Below are 17,118 nucleotides of genomic sequence, written 5' to 3' on the forward strand. Positions count from 1 at the left end.
ACAGATTTAGGATTCAGGAGAGAACAGACACCTTGGTAAGTATTTGCAAATGTGCCAACACCTATGTATGTCCTCTGTTTCTCCCACTTTTTTTCTGCCTCTATAGTTGTTTGTTTGTTCTATGCCTTCAAACTTGGAACTGCTCAAGTTTTAATACAAAAATTGGGATATTCTAAAACTTTTGGTTGACAGTGTATGTATGTAAGAGCACATATTCACACCTATAATTTGTATGCTGAGCTGCTTTCTTTAATGCTGCTTCAAATAAAGTTTTTGTTGTTCAGTCTGTCCAGCAAGTGGTTTCCAATCTTTTGGTTGGCCGGATAGAGCTGCGATCAGAGGATTCTCCTGATATCCTGTCTTACTCACATGAGAGGCAACTGGAGAAGTTTGTAGTGCCACTGGGCGATGAGCTGGAAGCTGTGCAGAAGTCTTATTTGTTGGTGAGTGCTTTATATTTGCAGACTTGTTCTTTGTTGGATCATACTATGCGCTATTCATGCATTGTGCTACCCTCTGTAAAAGTCACTTGTGAGGCAACATCTTGAGTGTGGGATATGGTTTTGAGCACCACACTAGAAGACACTCAAGTTTTAGACCAGTTACAAAGTTGAGCAGCTACAGTATATTAATCAGTGGGATGGAAAGTTTAGGCAAATTGTACTAATTTAGCTTGGAAAAAGAGAAAACTAGAAAATGACATAACACATAATTTCATCCAAGAGAAATAAAAGAGCTTGGTTAATCACTTTTTTTTTTTTTTTTACAAAGAACTACGGACAGAAAGGAGATTTTTCTACCTATTCTTAGAAAAGGGGTTTTCACACTGCGAATGGTTGGGAGCAAACTTGAACCGACAATAGACTTCTAAGATTATTGTATTATTTATTATTTAGTATTTATATAGCATCAACATTTTCTGCAGTGCTGTACAGACTATATTGTCTTGTCACTTTAACTGTCACTGTCACTTTAACCTCACAATCTAGTCCCTACCATAATCATATGTCTATGTACAGTATGTAGTAGTGTGTGTGTGTGTGTGTGTGTATATCTTATCTATCTATCTATCTATCTATATATCTATATCTATATCTATATCTATATATATATATATATATCTATATATATCTATATATATCTATATCTCTCTCTCTCTATATATATGTATATATATATATATATATATATATATATATGTATCTCTATCGTAGTCTAGGGCCAATTTAGGGGAACCAGTTAAGTTATTTGTATGTTTTTGGAATGTGAGAGGAAACCAGAGTACCTGGAAAAGCACCTGGCACCCTGGCAGGGATTTGAACCAGGGACCCAGCGCTGCAGGGCAAGAGTGCTAAACACTACACAACCGTGCTGCCCTGTGTAGTAGTACTAACCTTTCAGCTACTGGTACAGTGATAATAGGTGTATCCTAATCACTAATATCTTTTAACTGCTGTACGACCGTGTCACGCTGATTGGCGTGAACGCGGCGGCTCCCTCAGGACTACGTAACGCCAATTGGCTTCAAGTCCTATGGTCGTGTTTTGCTGGGGATTGCACGCGCCGACGGGCACGCATCCCTGCTTGAATGACAGAGCTTCACTTCGTTATCAGTCTCACAGCGGCGATCGCTGCTAGGAGATTGGTGGACGACGAAACCGCCGTCTGTTTACATTGTATAGCTATATTGTCACAAAAAGAGAAAAAGAAGGAACAGTTTGGCACTTGCATTTTACTAAAAAAAGCTTTATTCTTCCGGCTTGCAGAAAATGACATTCAGTCCATATCAAAAAGTTTCATTAACATTGTATAGCGCAGCAAACTATGGCAGAGATGTACTGGGGACAGCAGTGTCACTCGGCTGTCCCCTGGGGAGGCACAAGAGCGATCGGCTGTCATAGGCTGATGCCTATGACAGCCGATTGCGGTGATTGGCTGGTGTGGAGAGGGAGGGAGGGGGGAAAAATAGTACCTTTTTTATTTAATTAAAAAAAAAAAAAAAGAAATTTACAAAGAAAATCACAATAACCTGCAGCAGCGACCAGAGCCCCCCACCAGTAAGTTCTGTTGGTGGGCAGAAGAGGGGGTGGGATTCATTTGTGTGCACGGATGTGTGGCTCTGCAGTAAGCCATAAAAGCTGCAGAGCCCTAATTTGAATAAAATAGCTTGGTCACTGAAGGGGAGGTGCCAGCACTGCTATTAAAGATGCAGCGGGCCACATTTATAAGTACCAGTAATACATTTTGTGTGGGGGGCTGGTTCAAAAAAAAAAAAAAAAAAGCCTTAGGGGGCTGCATTCTGGCCCGCGGGCCTTACTTTGAGAACCACTGTTCTAAAGTCATAAGAGAGCCCATTAACCATTCCATGAGCTGAGTAAATGCTGTGGAGCATTCACCTTGTAAAGCATGCACTGGAGAGGGCAAGCCATGGAGTTGTATCCACCTCTGGGTTCATTTGCCAGTAGCTTGAAACAGTAACTTCATATGAGCATCTCTCCTTTCAGAGGAACTGTAGTGAAAATACAATAATGAATAAAATTACAATTACTATTTATTTATATTTTTAGTCAGTGTTTGCCAATTGTAAAATCTTTCCTCTCTCATTTACATTCTGAAATATATCAGTGGTGGTGACATCTTTAGTTCTGCCAGGTGATCTGTACGGAATGTTTGTTACTGAGTGTTCTATGCACAGAGGGAGATATTGCTTGCTCGGCTGTTGGAAAAAGCGGTTATTTCCCACAATGCAACAAGGTTCATAGACAGCAAACTGTCAGGACCATGGGCATGACATCACGCTGTGGGAGCGGTTTAACCACAATATCAGCCTTAACCCCCCCCCCCCATGATCTATTTAAGTAAAGGTAAAGATTTCTTGTGGGAATGGGGTTATCAGCTGATTGGAATGAAGTGTAAGTCTTGGTTAACGTTCCTCTTTAACCTATTGAGGACCAATGGCGTAGATCCTACGCTGTACTTGTGGCCGCATAACTCTGATGTGGCGTAAGATCGACGCCACCTACCCCGTGTGCACACCCGAGAGGGGAGATTAAGCTGTCATCTGAGCTGACATCTCCCCTCAATGATCAGAAGCCATCGTGTATGGCTTTTGATCACGTGATCACTACGATCGCCGGCGGATCGTAGTGACCACCATTAGCGATGCGGTGGTGGTGGTGGGGGAAGAGAATCCACTCACCTCCCTGCTGTTCCCACTATGATCGCCGCAATACCCCCCGCTCTCGCCGGCATCGCCGCTCGCTCTGATGTAAATCCCGGGTTGCGGCTTGATGACGTCATCGAGCAGCGACCCAGAACTTAGCGGCAGTACGAGCGGAGATGCCGATGAGAGCGGAGGTGTCCACAGCTGCTCATCGCTGGAGCCTGGGAGGGGAGTACAGGCTGCCAGCTACAGCGGGGCGCTAAATCTACCTGCCCACAGTAGGGATCCGGCTGCCTCCCCAAATGTGCCCCCCCCCCCCCAGCATGAAAACCGCCTGGTCCTTGTGGTGGGTATTGTAGGCAACCGGTCCTCAAAAAGGTTAAGTTGCTGTAACGAGTCAGAAAACATGAGGACTGTCAGTGGCACTACGAGAAGGTAAGTGGGAATTCTCTGGTGTTATCTCTGCATAAGGGGGCTGGAAGTAATGAAAGGAACTGTATTATTACACTTAACTTATGGCGAAGATGATCATGACCTTTAAACTGATATAAAATATACAAAATATTAGCTCATCCTTCAGTACATACAGTAGTTTGCATTTCACTTGTACTGTGTTGAGCTACTCTAGGAATTGACATTTGTAGTTGGGCAGGTTGCACAATGGAAGTGCTAAGTGGCGGGGAAACTTTGGTGTTTTGCCTTTGGGGTATACCTGTCTTTGCAGACATTCCATAAACGTGACAGAACGATGTGCGATATTATCAGATTGCCTCTTAATATATATTATAATTAAAGATCACAATGAGATGAGAAGAAAGATGTAGACAGAAATATATTGGCCCTGTGACAGTACAGACCACAGGGAGTGTCTATATGATACAATAACACCTCAGTTGAACTTTGTCTACTGATGTGTGCCCAGCACATGCCTTGTCCTAAAACAATGTTTAAAGGATGCTTTAGTGCTCCTAAATGTAAAAAATACAAAAACGGGGGAACAGGCATGATGACTGCCTTACTATACATGCCTGCTCCCCCGTTTTTGTTTTTTAAATTTAGGTTCTTCTCTGTCCCCCTCCGTTACCTTCTAAAGGCCGCCCAAAGCTACTTCCGGGTCTGAGAGCAGTACGCAGTCGCTGCCCGGCGATGCACATCCTTGATTGCGCAACCGGTTTTAAAATTTAGGAGCCCTAAGGTATCTTTTTAGTTTTTTAGTGTAACTGAAATAAAATGCTTTAAAGGGAACCTGAATCAAGAAGCGTATGGAGGCTGCCATATTTATTTTAGTGATTTTTCTACAGTAAAAAAAGAGAAAATCCTTCTTGGCATTTCCCATTTTAAGTGTCGCTACTTTGAAGCCAATCGTGATTTCATTTCTTCCCTTACTCTCCTCTGCCTGATTGTGTATGCATTGCTCGCCCTCCACTATAGAAAGTGCATTGTGTCAGCATGAGAAATACTGGCCAATCCGAGAGGAACAGAGGTGTGGGAGGGGAAAACAAGGAGGTAAAGAGGCTTCAGCCAATCAGGCTGCATTGTTAAGCCTGATGGAAGTAGAGAAGCAAAAGAGGACAACCCAGCATGCCCTGCAACTTCCTTTTTGTGTACCAAATTTTGTGTGTACCAAATAAGAGTCAGGTAAACTGGGGAATGATCATTTATCAACAAAAAAGTAATAGTGATTTTTAACTTTTGGATTGCCTGATTAGCCTCATTATTACCAGATAAAAATAAAGAATTGATTTTTGATTTTATGCCCGACAGTTACACTTTAAAACAATACCAGTTGCCCGGCAGTCTTACTGATCTTTCTGGTCAGTAGTGTTTGAATCACACACTTGAAATAAGCGAATACCCAAACAGCTTAGGGTGATTCCAAAACCACTAGGAAAGTAAAGGGGACTAAAGGGACAGAAAAGTCCTCCTCCTAAAAGATAACATTCAGTGTAATTTGCCTTCTTAAAGTGGATCTCCATCCAAAAATTAAAAACCCTTCAGGGCTGCTGTAAAGAAAAGTTATATTTACCTGCAGAGTCTCGTCCCACGAAGCCGTCCCGAAGCCCCTGCATCACTCCACTTGACCCGCCTTCCCTCGGAGAAAAAAAACGCCAAGCTATTCACTGCAGTGATGCAGGGGCCTCGGAACGGCTTAGTGGGACGAGACTCTGCAGGTAAATATAACTTTTCTTCACAGCAGCGCTGAAGGGTTTTTAATTTTTGGATGGAGATCCACTTTACAACAGGAGGTAATTGCAATAATTCAACTTTTAAAGTGCACCCGAGGTGAAAATAAACGAATGAAATAAACAATTGTATCTATCTTCCTTCTCCTAAAAAATACTTTTTAAGATATTCCACAGTTTTTTTATTTTATGTTTAAAACTACTTTTTAAGTTTTAACTGTTTTATTGTTTTTGTTCAATGATTCATTCAATGAAGTATTCCAGAGCTAAAATCTATGAACTATTTATCCTTTTTATCTAAATATGTTATGAATAGTTAACATCAACCCCCCCCCCCCCCCCCTTCCCTCCCAGTGCCAGTCACACTCATGCAGCACAAAACCATGATTCTCCCACCACCTTGCTTGGCTGTAGGCAAGACACAGTTGTCTTTGTACTCCTCACCTGGTAGCTGTCACAAACGTTTGACACCCACTAAACTACAAAAGTCTTGGTCGCATCAGACCACAGGACATGGTCCCAGTTCACGCTTTGGCTGGCCAAGATACAATGTGCACGTTGGCTGGCCAATTCTGGAACTGGCCACACTTTGGGTTTTGGCCCTAGCATATATTTTGTACACAAAAGGTTTTATTTTGATGGTAGCAAATATTTGTTCCAGAACTATTCAAGGTCACTTTCCCTAACCAACGTACAGTTAATTAAAGAGACACTGAAGCGAAAAAATAAATAAAATTATAATGCATTGGTTGTGTAGTACGGATAATTACTAGAATATTAGAAGCAAAGAAAATCTTCTCATATTTTTATTTTTAGTTATATAGTTTGTTTGCATCATTCTCTAATATTTGCAGTTTACACACTACTCGGCATACTAAATGATTTTACAGAGCTGGCTAGTGAACTTTTTAAACTGTCCTCTGCAGGAAAAACAAACAATACAGTTAGACACTTGAGATAATAAGCTTCAGAAGACAGAGCTCTCTGCGACTTTGAAAGTCGTGGAGCTCAGTGGCTCTTTTGCATAAATAACTGGAGTTTCTTAACTCTTCCTGTACTGGAAACTATTATAGACTCATGTCTCTGCTCCTAATGTTTTATTTCTTAGCTGTACTACACATACAAATCATTCTATCATAATTTTTTTTTTCGCTTCAGTGTCTCTTTAAAGAGACTCTGAAGTCACCCCTATAATGAGGTTTTTAGTTTAAAAACCTCATTAACATTATAGTCTGACCTAAAATGCAGCAGAACCGCGGCTGAAAACCCCCTCGATCACCCCAAACTCATGGGGGTACAAGGAGGCAACTTCTGCATAGAAGCAGCTCTGCCTCTATGCGCGTCAATCGGCGCCGATCGCCGTCTCTCCCCCGTCCCACTCAGCCTTCCTTCACTGAGAGGGGCAGGGGAGAGGCGGAGATACGCGCTGATTGACGCGCATAGAGGCGGCAGCAAAATCCGCGACCAAGAAAGTCGTGGATTTTGCCTGCCCTGTACCCCCGTAAGTTTGGGGTGATCGAGGGGGTTTTCAGCCGCGGTTCTTATGTGTTTTAGGTCGGACTATAATGTTAATGAGGTTTTTAAAATAAAAACCTCATTTTAGGGAGACTTCAGAGTCTCTTTAACTAAGAGCAGTTGCTAAAGACAAAGCTTGCTGTCTCTTGAATGCTCAAAGCTGCTGTAAGTCAGATACCTATGGAGAAGGAAGGCTCTGCATCTTTTTGAGTCTTCCTTGTCCCCTCGTTCCACTGTAGTTCTGCTGCCTCCATGAGCCCTCGGAAGGCTTTGGGAGCACTTGTGTCCCTGAGTACTCCCAAAGGCGAGTGGCTCCGTACGGTGCATGCACAGTGTATTGGACCAGTTGGTCGAGTAGCTCTACCAGGATTGACATCACTGGAACGAGAAAACTGAGAGGGGGCAGCAAAGGCTCAATAGGATCCAGAGCTTTCCCTCTCCCTAGGTAAGTATATTATTTTTTTTCTCATTTCAGTCTTAAGCCTGGTACACACTTTCAATTATGATTAGCAAATCACTGACCAATTTTACCACCTCCATGCAATATGAGGGTCTACTGATATTGAATACTATGAGCAGAAAGTGAAGGTAAACCCTTATACTACATGGAGGTGGTAAAATTGGTCAGTGGTTGGCCAATCATAATTGAAAGTGTACCAGGCTTTATTGTAAGCACAATCATGTAAAAGTGATCAGCTAAGCTTCCACACTTCCACATTTGATTGGCCAATGACTGGCCAATTTTACCATAACCATGTAGTATGAGGGCCAACAGATTTTGAATACTATAATCAGATTGTGCAGGTTAAGCTCTCATACTACATAGAAGTGGTAAAACTGGGCCATGATTGGCCAATAAAACAAACTTGATTACTGGTATGCGCTTCTGGGTGTAAAGCAAAAAAACACATGGGGTGCAGATTAGTACAACTGTGAATCATGCAAACCGTATACAACTATAAATAGTCGCTCTCAGGGCTATGAGTCTCAGAGGGAATAATCTTACATAAAACAAGATCTTTGAACCATCAGTCCAAACGTCTCTGAAACAGGCTACCGAGCTCCTTATTCTTCTGACGTTCTCCTTCTCTTGCCCCACACGTTATATGTTAAAGGGAAAAATAACACAATATATCTGTTCACCCCTCCCAGTTCACAAAGATCACTCTGCTGGTGGCAGGACACTCCCCCAATGTGCCTGCACTCAGCCCAGCATTGTCCCTTGTAGCCGGAGGTGGGTATTCTCACTTTGGGAGACTACAGGTCCAAGGATACTCTTGCACCAATTAATAGTGTAAATAGTGAAAAATAATAGTAATTAATAGTAAATAGTGTAAAACCAAAATGTATATTCTAAAAACAAGAATGTAGCAGAAGTGGACACAAGGTCCCTGGGTGACGGCTCACAGAGTCGGATCCCCGCAGCAGCGGCGGCTATGTGAGCGGTCACCTTGTGTCCACTTATGCTACACATTTGTCTTTATCTTACACATATAACGTGTGGGGCAACAGAAGAGTAACGTCAGAAGCATGAGGAATTCAGGAGCCTGTTTCAGACACTACTGGACAGAAGGTTCATAGACCTTGTTTTATGTGAGATTGTTCCCTCTGAGACTCTTATCCCTGGGCGCGATTATTTATTGTTGTATGATGATTGGCCAATCAAAATTGGATGTGTGTACCAGACTAGATTGAAATAATGCTGGCTTTCATGCAATTTGTATGCAGCTCTGAACTGGGCCAATCAGAATTGCTTCCAGTTGATTTTGACATGCACCCCTAAACAGTTCCCAGGTATCTTGTGACCCCCCCCCTCCCCCCCCCCCCCACACACACACAGTTTCTTAATATCTAGTGTTTCCCCCCTTCTTCTCCCATATAGCTTCCTTGGTGTTCTAGGGCTTCACCTCCAGTATTGGTTCCCTGGTGGTCCAGAGTGGACCAATCAATGCAAGGTTGGTTGGAAGGCCATTTGTGGGCCAAATTTGATGCCCGCAGGCCGCAGTTTGACATGTATGCTCTAGACTTATCAACAGCAGAGCATCTAGTTATCCCTCAAATTCTGTCTAGTCAAGCTTTCTGACTAATGCTTGGGAATTAGTTGCAGAACTAGCTAGAGGGAAAGCTTGGTTGACATGTTAAAACATAATAATCACCTCAGGGCACAATTCAAATATTGGATCCTGCCTGGACAAATTGCTTGTCTTGGCTGGTGAAACGGGTGCTCTAGAAGCTTCTTCTGAACATACATTAATTGTGCCAGGAAACAAACCTTTTTTTTTTTTCCAACCTAAAGTTTTAGAGTACATTATGAACAAATAATGGTGTTTAAAATGATTTGCAATAACTGATATGCCTTGGAGGATATGTTTTATATTTCACATCAGTGAATTCTTTTTAGGTCTTTTTCCACTGCCAGTCCGAAGTGCAGAGCGGAGAAATCGGTTGTTTTCCTTCTGCACTTTTCTGAGCGCTTGTGATTGATTGGCGCTTTTTAAAAAATCGCTCCCATTCACTTTCATTAAAAACGCTGTAATGGTGCCCATACACGATACAATAAAAACGTTCGATTTTCCCGTTTTTTTTTTTTTTTAATCTAAATAATCGAATGAAAGTAGAAAATTATTTTTTTTTTCGATCAAGAAATTTGAATGATTATCCCGGTTTTTCCCCAAAAAATCTGATCGGACATGATGGAAAAATCTTTATATTCGAACTAACGGAATAATCGAACTAAATTATCTAATCGAAAAAAAATGAAAAATTGTACCATGTATGGCCACCATTAGAATCACATACAAATTGCCGCTAGTGAAGTACAGTATCACGGTCGTGATACTTCACAGCAGTGGCCGGTATTTAAAGGCGCACGTGTTGCTAGGGTAGCAACGCACTTAACTATGTAAGGCATGCTACGCTGCAAGGAGCGAGTGTAGCATGCATAGCAGCCGCTAATTGTTTTTAACGAGCGCTGTTTGTGAATCAAGCTTCATGTGCTCTCTCAAAAAAACGATTGTGCTTGATTCATTAAGCTGCACTGCTAAAGCAGCACAGCTTAATGTGCAGGAGCGCGGCTATGCATGGCTTACTTAGCAGCTTTCGCTGCCATGTAAGGAGTGTGCCTTCCCTTAGATACGCAAGCTGCTTTCATAGCAACGTGCGTAACTTTAAATGCGGGCGGTCCTGAGAAGTATCGCTACCGCAATACTTTACTAACGGCTGCTACTATGACAATTAACATGTTAATTAACTGCGATATGTTCTCTTGACTTACATACAGTATTCGTAATCTGCGCCAGGTTTAATAAATGTCGTATAATTTCGCATAGAGCAGTAGTTTTTTTTTTTAACTCGCATATTTGCATCAATGGACTTTAGTTTTGTTTTCTTTGACTTGGTGATTTTGTAATCTAATCCCAGGATTGCAGATCATGGTGTCATTAAGAGGATTATAGCCGTTACATCTCTTAATTAATGGTTTGTGGTTTAACGTGGCTCCTTTTCCATTTTAATCTTAAGGCCCGTACACACGCCGTACTAAAGGCAACAACTGGTCCGTCGTCACCTCCCGCTGGGTGGGTTTTCAGCAGACAGTCCGGCGTGTGTACAGTCTGTCTGCAGACTGATAAGGCAGCCTTATCAGTCTGCAGACAGACTGTACACACGCCGGACTGTCTGCTGAAAACCCACCCAGCGGGAGGTGACGACGGACCAGTCGTTGCCTTTAGTACGGCGTGTGTACGGGCCTTTAAAGAAGAAGTCAGATTCCCTAGGCACCTGTGGCCTTGTCTGCATTGATGGAGGTCACCACAAGAGACTGCACACTGCTGCATTTTTATCTTCCAGGCAGTGTCATGCACATTTGCCCGCCGCGATGCATGCCTTGGAGATGTAGTCTGTGATTCCGGCTTACTTCTCACATCCACAGACTACATTTCCTGGCATGCATTTTGGCACCCACGCACACCACACTGTCAGGAAAATAAAAATGGAGCACCGCTGTGCTGTCCTTGGGGAACATAGCACACTCCATACAGCCGAGAGGCCACAGGAGCAGCCACCCATAGGTAAGTAATGCCGCTCACACCAACCTCCAAATGCCAAAAATGTGTGCCAAATACAAAGTGAACTTCAGGTCATCTCCTGAGCCTCTTGCAATGTAAAATTCTGGGTTTTAGGGGCTGAAACGTTCAGAAAAGACTCTAAAATCCGGTAATAATCATACCGCCAAGGAGGTTAAGCTTCATACAGACCTACAATATTTGTTGCCCGAAACGATCTTACTTGATTGTTTTGGATGACAGTTTTGGAACTGTTCTTGTACAGAAACCTTGCCGGCCAATCAGTTTGCTCTGCTCTGTGGCGAAGGAAAGGAGAATGAGTGCCCCAAATGCAGGTTCAGCGACAGGTCTGGCCAGGTGGAAAATGGGGATCATCAATATGGAGAAACCTCGGTAGTCACGCTAGACTTTTCACCCAAAACTATTAGAAATGGAGGCTTCGTTTTATTTTACAGTACCTCTGGCCATTGATACTGGCTGGCTACTGTGTGCGTGAAGCAGGTTTCAGAACTATAAGAAAGCAATGTTAGACCATGCCTACAAGTAAATAGTTTAATATTTTTGTTGTTGCTTTTAATGACATTGCAATCAACTGTGAAAACAGCCTACATCAAGCATAGTATTTTTTGTGCCATTGAACCAATATCTTTACAATAAAATTTTAACTACCACAAAGCCACCATCATATTTTACAGCATTGCACAGCAGTACATTAGTGTCTACATGACATTTACAGCTGGTCACATTTATAGGTAGACGGCAGTTCAGAACCTGTTTGCAGCAGATTTACATGGAATCTTACAGCAGATGAGAGCACGGCCATTAATCGCCTCTGTGTAAGTTCTTTTATTACCCATAATTACCCGTGATTTATTTCAAGGCTGCAGATCATTGGAGGACGTAATGTCTGTCTCCAAACTGTGCCTTGATTAGATGCCCTACTCTAGGCACATATGTTTCAGGAGATGACCTGTCTAGGCACTCACTAGCAGAGCTTGTTTTTGTCTGTGCAGTGGCTCCTTGATTAGTGAATATTAAATACATTACACTTAATACAAAGCAAAATTATGAATTTAGTGCTTTATTTCTAAACTACAATAAGCCCCATTTCTGTTACAGTTTAAAGAGAGCCCGAGGTGGGCTTATATAATTTAAAAAAAACCTGGGCTACCTGATCCGGGGTGCTGAGCGGATCAGGTAGCCGCCATCCCCGCCACTCTGTTAGCCTGCTAGGCAGGGCTGTGGAGTCGGAGTCGTGGAGTCGGGGTCGGGGCAATTTTGGTTGCCTGGAGTCGGAGTCGGGAAAAAATGCACAGACTCCGACTCCTAATGAATTTAAACTGTAAGTAAAATAGAAAATATATAAAATATGACACAAAAGTCCCAGTTCAAATGTCCATATGTCGATGCTGCTGGCTCTTATCAATCCACCACCAGATAACACCAGTATTGAGCGCACTCACCAAATTCAATTTGACCACCGTCAGACTGGTCAAAACAGCGCAAGCCTCCAGGTTACCCCAGTGCCTCAGGTCCTGGTCCCATTAGTATCCAGCATGCTTCAAATTCATTTGCTTAGATTGCTTTCCATGTACCTCAAACAAGAGCCTCTCATAGCGTAATACAGTTAAAAACCTTTAAGACTTTATTAAAAATATGCACTCACATGTCACCAATAGTTTTGAGGGCACAGAGTTTTTGTTACGGGCTCTCCCTGTTGCCAAGCCGGGCTGGATGATAATCCTCCGTTACAGCGTTTCAGGTTAGATCAGGTAGCCTACTTTTTTTTTTTTTTTTTTTTATTGAGCTCACCTCGGGCTAACTTTAAGGCCCGTACCTACCTCGCGATTTTGTGTGCGATTCTTCCGAGGACCGGCAGTTCGTAATTTTTTTAAAGTGACGCTTTGCAATATGCGGCGATAATGACCACGGCAGATCAGGTCTTTAAGATCCCCGCCGACTCCCGTGCAAAGTGCCACGATTGCTTGAACCCTCGTTTACACTCGTCATGTGCTGTCACATGATGCCGTGGGTTCCTGCGTGCAGGACGATGGATCGGGGAACCTCGTTTGGTGGAAGGCGACGCTGTGAGGTTCCCTGAGCCATCGTTCTATTAGTATTTAGCTTAAGGCCTCGACCCCTTGGGCATCATTGCAGGGTCGAGGCTGGTTTTGCAAGCCAGTGACACATTCTGTTCTATGTAGGAGGAATGGGGGAGTGGAGCAGGAATGATGTCACACAGCGGGCGGGGTAAGGGTAGACAATGCTGCCATCACTCGGCCCAAGGGATCAGCCATGATGGATCACTGAGCGGTAAAGAGGGGAGTGGCGTGCTGTACACACACTAGATTCTTCGCAGAGGCGGTAATTATTGGCCGCTTCGGCTGACTTTCTTCTGGCGTGTGTACTGAGTTTAAAAGTCAGTAAAACAGACACTGTCCACTTGCAGCAGCACACACAATCTCTGCTATATGCTGCAGTGTTCTCAGAAGGTGGGAGTGAGTATCTGGAGCGGGGCAGAGGTAGAGTCCTTGTGAGCCATAGCTCATCAGCTTTCCTAATGGCCTTTTCACAATATGCATATTGCGGTATATAGCGTGCAGCATATTATTGCAACATGCAGTGTTTAGTGCAGAACACACCCATTCTTATAAATGAGTATGTTCTCACGTGTGCTAAATGGCAGTCCACTGTTGTATGCTTTATTTATTGTGTTTCTAAAGCGCCAGCTTATTACGCAGCGCTTTTCTTGACCGGCAGCAGATGTATTTATCATAAATTCCCTATTGTGAGAAGGACCTTAAACCCCAGTGTTGTGACTGACAGTATGTTGTAGAATCCCTGCTCCAGCAGACGTTAGTGTAATGCAGTGTAGCTTAGCCTGTAGGGGCAGCAGGGGTTGGTGTAGTGCAGTATAACTGGTGGGGGTAGCAGAGGTTAGTGTTGGATAGCTGGACAGTGTAGCTTAGAGTACAGTGTTCTCCCCAGGCTCTTTTAGCCAGGAGCTACACCTTGCTAATTTTGGTGAGCACCCGGCTGTCATTGGCGCGCCTCCTCATCCTCCTCTAATGTTGTAAGAGCCTATCCTGCGTCCCCCCCCCCCCCCCTTTGCACCGCACCCGGCTACTTTTTCATGCCACCCGGCTGGAAAAAATCTGGGGGAGAACACTGGAGTAGCTTAGAGACAGCTTGGGAGGATGGAAGGTCTACAAGACGCTCCTGCTCCATGAACATACCAGGTTTAGCATATTTTTTTTACTTTTTTTTTTTTTTTAAAGCCTAGATGCATCTTATAGTCCAAAAATACTGTAATAATCGGCTAGTATTGCCTGAAAGTGGTATCTGAACTACTAGCAGTCTGGCTACTGATAGCCAATCGGCTAGTATCGGGCACTCAAATCACCACCTTGGCGCAGTTTCTCTGCAATTACAGAAGCATTTACAGAATCAATCAGGGTTTGGTTGCTTTATTATTGCTCTTCTGACCTCTGCCCTTACTCAGTTGATTATTTGTGAGTTAAGGCTACTTACATTGGCCTAAGCTTCTTTTAACCCTTATGTACAGACACTAAAGCTTTAGCATAATCCTTCAGATTCTGTTTCTAATTGTGTCCTGCTGACATACTGCACCTTTTGCTCTTGGTGAGTAAGCCAGGGTTTTTACAGTTTATGTGGGGATTTCATCCAGTGAAGGTCTGTCTCCTCAAATCACTTTCTTTGTGATAATGGAAATCCCTTCCACCTGCCAGACTTTTAAAACTCAATTATGGGTAAGAATATCGATATAGACAATTAACAGTGTCTTGCAATATTAAGGCTTCTGTGGTTGTTGAATGGTTTGTTGTTCCAGATGAGAAATTAGCAAACCTGTGTTTATTAGCAGACATGAGCAATTTCTCCTATGTCATTTTTCTCCTGCTGGAGAAATGACCAAGCTTGTAAATGATTTGATCATGTGGTTGATTTGTGAAGTCTCTGATTGGCAGTTTGCCAGCACGTGTCACAGTTGCTTCTTGTGTAGGCTGAAGCAGAAGCTTGGAAACCATCCATGATTGCTCCTATAGGAGAAATTTCTCATTCTTGTTACTACAGTGAACTGATGCAGTTTATAATGGAATATTTTTATATTTCAAACCTCAGTTTATAATCTTCTATGGTTGAAATGTTCCCCTCTAAGTTCTACAGAATAGCATGTTCAAGAACAACAAAACAGTCTCTAAGAGCAATGCTAGATGCTGTGGGACATCAGTGATTTACCTTTGGGGCAGTGAAAGAGTACATCCAGTGTAAAATAGCGAGCCTGCACTGTAAGTGCTGTATAAGCAACACCCACATCTTGCTGCTACCTGACACAATGAAACTCGCCCCCCCCCCCCCCCAAATATCAATCATTTTTCACTCATTGAAGCTGTCAAGCTCTCCCATGAATTTAGACTGACATCATGTGGGTAGTAGGCACACTTTGGTCCTTGCCAAAACTGCACAGCTCTAGTGACTGGTGGCCAATAGTTAGGCTGTCATTTACTAGGGAGTCATAGCTTTGATAGGGAATGTTGTTGGATTCACTCCCAGGACACTGTAGAGGAAGGAGAGAGGCTGCAGCTGACTACACAGCACACATCATGTTGAAATATTTCAGAAGAAGCAGCTGTTTCCAGCATTACAGGCTAGTAGTGCAGTAGTCATCAGTAGTAGTGTGGTCAGTGGTAGAAGAAGTACATATTAAGCTACATACAAACTGAGATTGACTGCCACCTGAAATGGTCCTTTTTGATTGTTTCAGTTTGAAACAATCACTGTACAGACATGCTGCTTGGCTATCTGCCAAGCAGCCCTTTTTGGGGGGTGCTCAGTCAGTCACAGGAGAGAATACCAATGAGACATAGGGGGAAACCTGTTCACAGCTAGATATATTACATGAAACATTCTGTAGTGATTGGGCATTACAGACAAAAGACAGTCTGAGGTCCATACATAGCTTAGTTCCTGCTTACAGCTTAGAACACAGTCTTTTGGATGCATTCCAGCTCTTATTTTCATATTTGACTGGATTGCAGACTGGCATCAAATGACACCATCTGTGTAGTGCAGCCTGCAATGCCAAAACCTAAATACAACTGCCTACTCCACACACCCTCCGCTCTGCCAACAAGATGAAGCTGATTATTCTCAGGATACACTTAACATTTGGTGCTCGGGCCTTTTCCTGTGCAGCCCCTACTCTATGGAACTCACTTCCACAATCAGTACGAGAGGCTCCTTCTCTGGACAGCTTTAAAAAAAGGCTAAAAACTCATCTCTTTTCCCGAGCCTTTGAGACTGCATAAAGCAGGGTCACAGCGCTTTGAGTCCCCAGGGAGAAAAGCGCTATAAAAATGTTATTGTTACTTGCAAGATGTAAGTGTTTTATTTCCACTCTGCTCAACTTACCCAATGCAGAGGGGTAGACATGCAGGGAAAGTTATCTGTGGGGATAAGAACTAACAAGTAGGATGCTCATTCTGATTCTGCAGAATTGAAATCTCCGCATTTCCGATCAGAAAACTGAACTCCGATTTACCGCAGCTGTAATTTGTAGCCCAGTTGCAGAATTCAGAAGCATTGGACCAACCAGAGAATGCAGAATGTGAAAGTTGGTGTGGTAGTTTTAGTCCAGAGGTGTCAAACTCCAATACAAAGTGGGCTGAAATTGAACACTAGGACAAAGTTTCAAGCCAGCCTACAATGTCTAGTGGCCACCTCCCTCCCTTATAAAGTTTCCTGGTGACTAATGGCGCCTTCCCACCCCTGTACAGTTCCCTGGTGTCTAGTGGCCCTCCTTCCCTCCTCTATACAGTTTCCTGGTTTCTAGTGGTGCCCCTTCTTCCCCTATACAGTTCCCTGGTGTCTAGCGGCCTTCCTCAATTCCTTTTACAGTCCCCTGGTGTCTAGTGCCCCTTCCCTGCTCTATACAGTTCCCTGGATTCTAGTGGCCCCCTTGTGTCTAGTGGCCCCCTTCCTCCTCTATACAGTTACCTGGTGTCTAGTAGCTCCCACCCTCCTCTCTCCAGTTCCCTGGTGTCTAGTGCCCCCCTTCCCACCTCTATACAGTTTCCTGGTGTCTAGTAGCTCCCCCCCCCTATCCAGTTCCCTGGTGTCTAGTGCCCCCCCTTCCCTCCTCTATACAGTTCTCTGGAGTCTAGTGACCCCTTCCCTC

The 17,118-nt window shown here is 43.4% G+C and overlaps 1 protein-coding gene across 1 annotated transcript in view; it reads left to right on the plus strand.

The window, feature by feature from the left end:
- Nucleotides 1–17,118, plus strand: part of FANCM (FA complementation group M) — a 257,273-nt gene that overhangs the window by 34,977 nt on the left and 205,178 nt on the right. Inside the window, exon 4 of the mRNA XM_068254157.1 lies at nucleotides 285–443. Within this exon, the coding sequence (XP_068110258.1) occupies nucleotides 285–443 (159 nt within the window). The remainder of the gene's footprint in view (nucleotides 1–284; nucleotides 444–17,118) is intronic.

The sequence above is a fragment of the Hyperolius riggenbachi genome, chromosome 9 (assembly GCF_040937935.1).
Source record: "Hyperolius riggenbachi isolate aHypRig1 chromosome 9, aHypRig1.pri, whole genome shotgun sequence".
In the NCBI taxonomy this organism is placed as follows: Eukaryota; Metazoa; Chordata; class Amphibia; order Anura; family Hyperoliidae; genus Hyperolius; species Hyperolius riggenbachi.